The 9,666-nt window shown below is 43.3% G+C and overlaps 1 protein-coding gene across 1 annotated transcript in view; it reads right to left on the bottom strand.

The window, feature by feature from the left end:
- fig4a (FIG4 phosphoinositide 5-phosphatase a) overlaps positions 1-9,102 on the bottom strand; it is a 64,371-nt gene extending 55,269 nt beyond the window's left edge. The window contains 5 exon segments of the mRNA XM_030771599.1: positions 291-341; positions 2,196-2,352; positions 4,820-4,943; positions 6,643-6,741; positions 9,040-9,102. Of these exon segments, the coding sequence (XP_030627459.1) occupies positions 291-341; positions 2,196-2,352; positions 4,820-4,943; positions 6,643-6,741; positions 9,040-9,102 (494 nt within the window).
- Positions 9,103-9,666: the final 564 nt, after the last annotated feature.

The raw sequence follows: 9,666 nt of genomic DNA, 5'->3' as shown, positions 1-9,666 counted from the left end.
ATAGATACACACACACACACACACACACACACACACACACACACACATATATAGACACACAGACACACACATACATATAGACACACAGACATGACTAGAACACTTTGTCAGCACAAGATCCGGCTGCCAAGATCCAGCTGTGACCCTGCAGCTCTGAAATAGCATGTACTCTTTACATGGTGTCCTCAACACACACATACACACACAAACACATACATACACGCACACAGAGTTAGCTGGACACACACTGGGGTATGTTTCTATAGAAACCAAGGGCATAACTCACTCACCTAAAGTAGAAGTTACTGGACAGATCCACATTCAGGAAGATTCTCATGTATCTGATGGGAAGTGAAAAAAAAAAATCAATTCATATAAATTATATCAACTGGTTGGGATACAATTTTCATAACTCGGTTTTAAGAAAGCCTCGGTGAAAAGAAACCAGTCGTATGTCAACTGTTATTGTGCTCATTAATACAATTACAGATCAGCAGAAAACCCACAGATAAAAAGATGTTTTCAGTGTAGAAGCACAAGGGGGAAGTTTGATGCAGAGAAAAGCTTGCTTCAAGGTCAGACTGTCACCACACTAGCAAACTGAGACAGACAGACAGACAGACAGACACACACACACACACACACACACACACAGAGAGAGCTGTGAGGAGAACAGCGAGGTGTGAATTACTTCCCGAAGTCAAAATGAGCCATAGCACCTTTGTAATAGTGTGTTAATTCCTGTTTGTGTGTATGTGTGAGAGAGACACAGTGAGAGACAAGCCGCCAAGACCCTGGTTGCCTTCTTGCTGGCCCAAATTCAAAGGCAGACACACAGACACACAGACACATTAGAGACACACAGGCCCTGTTTAGACCCTGCATTAGATCCGATTTTGGTGATCCGATCACAAGTGGACAGCCCTAAAAGTACCTCTGTTTACACCTGGCTTTGGCATCTGTCTCCTCACGTGTCATGAGTGACCACTTTGCGATCGGATCTCACTATCCCGCTCTATATGCAATAAATCAATATCAATAAACTGATTGTAGATGACGAGAAGTATGTTAAATGTCTATACGAACAGAATTATTGTTGTAAATTTGCAGTGTGGTTTAGCAGTCAAATATTCATTGCAGAAGTGTTTTGTTTAACCTGTAGACTTGTAACATGATTTATTTACATCTAACGTATTTACCTCAACGTCAGTCGAGTAGACGGTCGTCTAACGCGGTCAAGATCCCATTTGCGTTTACACTGCTAAAAGAATGTGGTCATACGCGGTCCAGACCACCTCCGAATGTGGTCTGAGCCATCGGATCTCGAAGCGACATCAATGCGCATTGGGTGCCTTTTTCACCTGTACTTTAGAGCTGTCCATTTGTGACCAGATCAGCAAAATCAGATCTAATGCGAGGTGTGAACACGGCCACAGAGACACATGCACTACAGGGTTATGAGGGGAAAGGATAGAACTGAACTACTGTCAGTGTCGTCTAACTCAGTGTTACTCATAAAGGTCTACGTGTCTCCATGACTACACGTATCCCAAGCTGTTTTGGCAATATTTTTTAGAAGTAGCTTTACTGAATTTTAGCTTTCTTAAACTGAATGAGTGAAAGAAAACAGAAGGGGTGAGGGACGGAAAGCAGAGAGAGAGAGAGAGAGACAGACAGAGAGAGAGAGAGAGAGAGAGGGAGAGAGAGATAGAGAGAGAGAGATAGAGAGAGAGAGAGAGAGAGAGAGAGAGAGATAGAGAGAGAGAGAGAGAGAGAGAGAGAGAGATAGAGAGCGAGAGCGAGAGCGAGAGAGAGAGAGAGGGAGAGAGAGAGAGAGAGAGATAGAGAGCGAGAGAGAGAGAGATAGAGAGTGAGAGAGAGAGAGAGAGAGAGAGAGAGGGAGAGAGAGAGCTAGAGAGAGAGCGAGAGATAGAGAGAGAGATAGAGAGCTAGAGAGAGAGCGAGAGATAGAGAGAGAGATAGAGAGCTAGAGAGAGAGCGAGAGATAGAGAGAGATAGGGAGAGGGAGAGAGAGAGAGAGAGAGAGAGAGAGAGAGAGAGAGAGCTGACCTCAAAACAAGCCAAAAACGGAGGCTAACTTGATGAAGGCTAATTTGAAGCTCAGTTCCTTTAGAAGTGACATAACACAGGGGACCACAAGCTGTGTTTTTCTGGAGTTTGGCCCACCCCCCTACCTGGCTTCGTCTGGATGGGTCACGCGGACGGAGTCGTTGGGGATGTAGATCATACTGGTGTCCTCGATCTTATAGATGGCGTGCCCGCCGATGTCGGCCATCTTGCGGCGTTTGGTGATCAGGACGATGTAATAACCCTCCAGAAAGCGCACAAAGCCTGTCGGAAACATACAGACCGGTCAGGCAGCAAAAATGAATGAAATACAATTCTTATAAATGGAATTAAATAAAAATGATCATTCCATTTCTATACAATTTATGTCTGATATTCCCACTTCACATGCTCATCTCAGCAAGTGTGTGTGTGTGTGTGTGTATGTGTGTTCTTTTTGATCATGCAGGCAGTGGATGCCTGTTATGAAACCGAAATCACTTGGAAACTAAACAAAACCTCGACTGTCCACTAGTTCATCAGAAAGTCAGTACAGTCAGAAAAGAAACTTTCTTTTACGGTTTTACACTACACCCAAAATTTCCAAATAAGCCACGTCCGAAAACACCCACATGATTCTAATGGGTTTTCAAAATGGAATGTTAAGCTCAAGGCGAAAAGTACAGGAACAGGATCAGCTCTAAACCAAAGAGACCTCAATATAATACGTGAAGTATTTACAATGAATTTTCTCAGAGGTTCTTACACACTGTCAATAACCATGTTATCTCTTCACCTGTTTTTTTCTTTTCTTTTCTTTTCTTTTTTGCCGGTCATTGTATTCTTTTTCATCACTGTCAGTTATTTTAAGGACTATTCAACCAAAAAAAAAAAAGGGAAAAAAAAAAACTTCCACAGCATTGAGGATTCTACATTCAGTTTTCCATTATGCCCCACACAGCCTTGAAATTCATACACTGCTCAGTGGAGTTCCACGCATGTCAAATGCGAATGCAGTTTTTGTCGCAGAAACAGTTTTTCTTTAATATATACTGTATGTATGTGTGAATTTGTATATATGTGTATACACATATATACACACGCACACACGTATATATATATATATAAACTTCTCTTCAGTTTACAGGGAGTCAAAAGCGTCCGTCCATAAGGAAATGGATCTAATGACCCAGATTTTTCGCTTGCTGAGATGTGACTACGTGAAATATCACAGTATCTACGCATATCGCTATTACACGACGGTTATTATCAATATTACAATGCCTTGTTAAGTCGGGATGTCAATTTCTTTTCTCAAGGAGTTGGGGGCGTTTTTTTTTTCTTAACAGGTCAGCGCTGTAGAAAAGTAGAGCTATTACAGGCATCACCATACAATAGCTCTATTTGGGTGAGGGCATACCGTGTTCGTTTTCATGTGTGTATGGCCGCATGTTGCCCATTTGCGCTCGCGAATCTGAGCAGCGCCGTCGTACGAATGAGCTCTTTCACCGGCTTTGAAAGGACGTGATAGCAACCAGGGGTTGTGTAACACAAATCGTTACGAAAAGAGGTAATCTAAACACAGTCCGAAAAAAACCGACAGGGAGGAAAGAGACGTGATCCAGTGGCCCTGTTCTCTGATCTGTGTCATTATAACATATGTGGGTCAAGACTCCTGTCAATACGTCTTGGCCGAAGTGTTAAGTGCGGCGTTCCGTTTAGTGTACGAGCGCCGGGGAAAAAAAACAGCACATTCCCTGAAGTAGCATACACTTAGCCTTCTGGAAACAATCCCGATCTTGTTAGAGAGCACAAACACGAAAAATGAGACTTTTCAGGCAACAAAACAGTGTGTTTGGATTGAGAGAGAACTGCTTATGTAACAAAAGTTCTTTGTACGCGCTTACATAGCCTCTACCTGATTGTCGTATATGCGGCTTGACTACTGCGGCTTGACTACTGAATGTATGAAGATAGGGAGATTGTCTGTAAGTACAGACACATACAGCTCTGCAAGATATACTCATCAAACCACAGACGCACACACAGACTCGTTCAGTTTTTCAATTTTTTTTTTTTTTTTTTTTTAAATCTCGCACTTTAGCTGTTCTCTGTGACCTCAGAAGCACGACCTGACATTTCAGGCAAAAAGCCTGCCAGAGAACCAAACCAATCAGCAGAAAGAATGAACTCATCTCACAAGCTTGCCTCCTTTCACAAAACAGTGGAGACATGGAGACAGACAGACATGAAAGCTACATTAAAAAAATGAGAAATCTAAAATAACCCAGCATTGAGTAACTAAATTAGATAATCTAAAAAAAAAAAAAAATAATAATGCAAGTGTGGCATGCCCTATTTTGAGGGGAAAAAAAAAAAACATTCAGTAACGGACAGATAGCTTCCAAGTTCAAGTACTGCTTTCCCGTAATGATAAATTAATGGGGCCATGTTCAGTCGCTATTTCAGATTACACCGTGAATAGTGGATTACGCAATATCAATTAGACCAGCGGACTAGCTAACATTATTGACAGTCAATTACCCCTTCTTAAGGAGCCGGCTAAGGTAGTGACATCATAATGGTTGCCAATGGAAACATCACACAGACTGCCAGAGAACAGGGAATTGGGGGTAGTGGCCCGGGGGGGCAGGGTCTCAGACATCTCTTAAGAAAACAGATAACCCATCGCATTTTCCAACAAACGACCAACAGCCAACCACATTTTCTTACTGGGCTAAATGGTGCTTACCCACAATGCCGTAGGCGGACACCGCCCTCGACAGGCCGGAGGAGCCCTTCTGTCCGATCTTTGTGCGGTTCCCCAAATCAAGCCTCCCCAGGAGCTCCCGCACCTCCTGCTGACTGTACACATGCTGTGGAGAGGAGGAGCATGTACATAAACACACACACACAGACACACACACACACAGACAGACACACACACACACACACACACACACACACACACACAGACACACACACAGTGAGAGACACACGTCTTATTTTTATTATTTATTTTCAACTGAGAAACTTAAAAGGATTCTTCTCCTGCAGCTGAAATACTGTCACTCTGAGTGAAACACTAACATAGGCTGAAAGGGACTGAAACCTAACTGACCATCATCACTAACTGTTCATCAACAGAACAAACGCAGAAAGAAGCAAAGAGTGTTGACAGATTAATGTTGAATCAGAGATTACGGTGGAATCTTTTCAGCAGCAGTGGCTGACGTTTGAGATGCTCAATGCTAGCGTTGTTGCCCGGACATTCTCAGGTACAGAACAGACAGGCTAGGTCAGGCGATGTCATTTCGTTATTTTTTTTTGTGTTTTGTTTTGGTTTTTTTTTCCCCCCGCCCTCTGATCCCCTTGATCAAATTCCACTCGCTCTGCGTCTCTTCGGGCCCTCGTAAACATGACCCTCATAAGAAATCAGCCGTGAAATAAGTGTCGAAGCGCACTGACCTTGTCTCTGCGTCTGAGAGCGCGAAACTCCGTAACCAGACACTTCCCTAAGCCAACGGTCTAAATAGGGCAACGGCGAGGTTCAGGTCGTGGAGGGGAGAACAAGAGAGACCGGAGAAGAGAAAAGAATGAGCGACAGAACGGGGGGGGGGGGGGGAGGGGGCGGTGGAGGTTGGGAAGACACCGAACGAAACTGTTCCAAGGCTCTCCAGGAAGAGCAGATCATGTAACCACGAACGACTCTGCTCTCCAGGTCAGTGTAAACAAGTTTGGTTTTTTTTTTTCCCAGTGATTCAGTGCCTGCATAACCTTCTCCTCGCATATACACTCTGACACTAACACGCAGACAATCACCATCACCACTCTGTCTTCACCCGCTCACCTACTCCTCTATGCACTGATCAGTCAGTCAGTACTGCTCCACTAAAGAATGCCTATTCGCAAAAGTCCAGCAGTTTAGAGAGAGCAGAGTTCAAATCGGATTGTCAAAATCCCGCGGTCTACACTCAGTCTCAGTTATACTGGGGGGAGAGAGAGAGTGTGAGGGAGGTGGAGTGGGGGGGAGTGGGGGAGGGTCGGATGGAAGCAGAGGGCTGCCAGCATCTGTCAAGTGCATTCCTCTCTCTCTCTCTCTCTCTCTCTCTCTCTCTCTCTCTCTCTCAGTCAGTGTGACACAGATGGTAGTTGAAGGGGAAGGATATTCTCCATGTAGAGTGACCTGACCCCTCATACAGCCGAGATCATAAAGCTGATTAGAGGAAAGCAGAATTTTCAAACAAGCTTGTACTTAGACATCTACCTTCAAACACACACACACACACACTAACACGCAGACTAATGGGGTGTGAGCACTGTGTTATGTGCATGTCACAACAGCGGGGTTGTCACAAGCTCTCGCTTCGACCCAGGGCTAAGCTATTGTGCAATTTTCCCAGAGCGAAAATTACATAAGCGCAACCAGCGCACTGACACACAACATTTCTCTTTCTTTTCTCTGTCTCTCCCTCTCTCTCTGTCTCTCTCTTCATCTCTTTCTCTCCCTCTGTCTGTCTGCCTGTCTGTCTCTCTGTATTTCTCTCTCTGTCTGTCTTCCTCTCTGTCTCTTACCTTATCATCAATGATGACCAGATCCCGTGGTTCCGTGCGGTCGATTTTTAGGACCCTGTGTTTGGTCTGGGCATGATTGCTCCCAACAAGGAAATACCTCTACAGACAACGGAACAGAAAATATCACATCTCCATTAATTGTCATGAACACAAACAAGAACTGAAGAAAATACTGTGTCAGCATCTACAACAAACAAACAAACAAACAAACAAACAAACAAACAGACAAACAGACAAACCAACCTCAGTTATTTAAAGCTGTAAAGGAAGCTTTTACTTAAACCTAATTATAGTAATCCCCCAATAGCAGCCCGACTCACACACTGTCATAATGCTGGTGAAGCTCTGAGTAGGATGCCTCATTGTCTCTGGCACTTACAGTAAGACTCAGTTATGGACAAAAAAGCATAATCTGAGTTTATTTTCATAGACCCATAATCCCTGCGACATGACAAAGACTAATTAAATAAAAACTGAGCTCAGAATGACTGTTCCACCCACTGAGGCTTCACAGCTTCACTCTTTGAACCCACATGGATATTACTGCAGTATCACTAATGGGCACTTGTTTGTAACTGTAATGGTAAACTAAACAAATCTCTTCTCATGAACAGCGCTGGCTTCATTCCAGCTCTGGAACTAATGCAGTGATTTACAAGTGTCTGTCAGCTGGATTCTATGTGAAGGCTTGGCTTGTGTGTGTGTGTGCGTGTGTGCGTGTGTTTTAAAATCACAGGTTGATTTGAAGAGCTGATGCCGATTCCTTTAATGTTCCAACACAGGAACATCCCTACAGACACTGGACACCAATCCACATTTTTTCACATTCAACTTCACTCACTTTCAAATATCATTTCTACAATGTTCTTCTCCTAGCGCTTTCGCTGCTAGCGTGGCTTGTGTTCCGCTTTGTGCGGTTTTCCATCGGAGCCCTGCCTTTTTCCCCTGCTGCTCGCACAGAGAATTAAATTAGACAGTGGGTTTAATGCTGTTGGACAGAGCAGAACAGTCTCTTCCTTAACACTCATATGAATGCATGCTTCTTTTGGTGGGAGAATAGAAAATGAAAGCTCTGCCATGCCGACGGGCCAGTCTGTTCTGTTCTGTCCCGACTGAATTATTAGACCCGGAGTGGGGAAAGAGACTGAGAGTGAGAGAGAGAGAGTGAGAGAGAGAGAGAAGCGGCATTGAGAGGATAGCAGCACATTAACACTCTCAGGTGGCAGTCGAAAGACCACCTTCTCGTCTCTCGCTACGCGGAAATGACTCCTCGACAAAACAGTGCGTGACAAAAGGCAAGAGGAAGAATTCTACGGGCGAGCGCAACCCCAAAAAGCCCCGTTATTCCCGTGGATTCTTGCTTTTGTGTCATTTTTACTCTCCTCCAAATTTCGTTCATTTTAAAAGCAGAAGAGCACACACAACTAATGTGGAGGAGAACAGCGAAGAGAAATACAGTAGCAACAATAGAGAGGCTAAAGCCAATGAGAGACCTCTAATGGCCTTTCCAGAGTAATTCAAGAATTCTGGGAGGATGAGTAGAAAGCTACTTGCGCTGCGTACTGTTGCATAGCGGTAAACTGTAATTTGCTTTCTGATAACACCTACAGAGTTACACTCATCTGCACCCTCCTTTGCATAATTTGGATTAAGTCTCAAAAGGCTCTTCGCATCCAGTTTTAAAAATGATTATATCAGTTTATCACAAATCTTTGAACAACAAATGAAAATTATAAGGCCAATTTTCTGTATTTTCCATAATCGCCATATTAACATGCATAAATTCAGGTACTCATGTTGTAGAGGAAACAATGAGGACTCCAACGACATCGAGATGTCTGTGCTTGAGTAGATCAAACAATTGAAAACTGTGTCCTTGGGCAAACTGCAATATGATGCAAATCTCAACTTATGTTCTTTTTAATCATGCTTTGGAATATAGACGTCACAACGGTTTCCCCAATCGTGTCTCTCATGAAGAAAAATAAAAATAAATTAGGGTAAATTCAGAAAGCCACCGTCGAAATTTGTTCCTCTTTCGCGGTACATCTCACATGTTTAAGTGAAACTAAGTCGCCCTGCTATAAACGTACTTTACAGAGCCAAGCGGTTCAGGGCCACGAAAGAAGAGTATTTTTGTATCGGTGCTTGTGTTCTTTCTTGGTGCGATGGACCTAAGACCAAGACTTTGCTTTTTTTCCCCCCCCTGTTACAGATTGCCATCTTGCGTTACAACGCAGCCATCACATCGGCATGTTTACAGAAAGAACACTGTGTTCCCGTAGAGAAACACGCATAAAAAATACAAACAAAAAAAAGAAAGAAAAGAAAATCTTATGTTGTGCGATTAAAGCATTGACATGCTAGTTAGTTTAGTGTCGCTGTAATCATACATACCGCTCTTGTTTCATATAGAACTAATTTCTGCACTCCACCGATGACAGCAGCTGTCAAAGGCATGATGTTTTGGAGATGCTAGCGCACAGCAGGATGGCAAACAAGACTCCTCGTCGTCTGTTTCTGAAAAGAATCTGCGTAATTAACCATGTTACGAAGCTCCAAATCAGTTGGACATAGATAAGGCGTAAATTCCCAGCTTTGAACACATGACGGAACAATACCAGTCTACTACATTCACTTCTGTGAAGATAGCACCCACAGCACAATATAAGCGTGGATATCGGAAGCTGGACAGCTTGTTGGAGGAATATAACAAAACATAGCGTTATTAGGCTATGTGCGGGATGAAAATACATAGCTGAAACAAAACAGAATGTCACTTTCGATTGCTACAGCTTCCAAGCGTCTTCCACTTGTTTACGAGGAGTATAAAAACAAAAGGCCATGCAAAGCAACCTTTGTTTAATGCGCTGAAATTACTGAAGGCAGTATAACATGCAAAACATGTAAACTTACAAAACATCTAGTTGGTGCCACCCCAATGTTTCTCAAAACATGATGAAATGTTTCCTACTGCCAAACTTCATTCAAATACAAATGAACGCATCACACTCGATCAGGTGA

The sequence above is a fragment of the Chanos chanos genome, chromosome 4, assembly GCF_902362185.1.
Source record: "Chanos chanos chromosome 4, fChaCha1.1, whole genome shotgun sequence".
Taxonomy (NCBI): domain Eukaryota; kingdom Metazoa; phylum Chordata; class Actinopteri; order Gonorynchiformes; family Chanidae; genus Chanos; species Chanos chanos.
The sequence above is the reverse complement of the archived record's forward strand: the minus strand, read 5'-3'. Positions and strand labels throughout refer to the sequence as shown.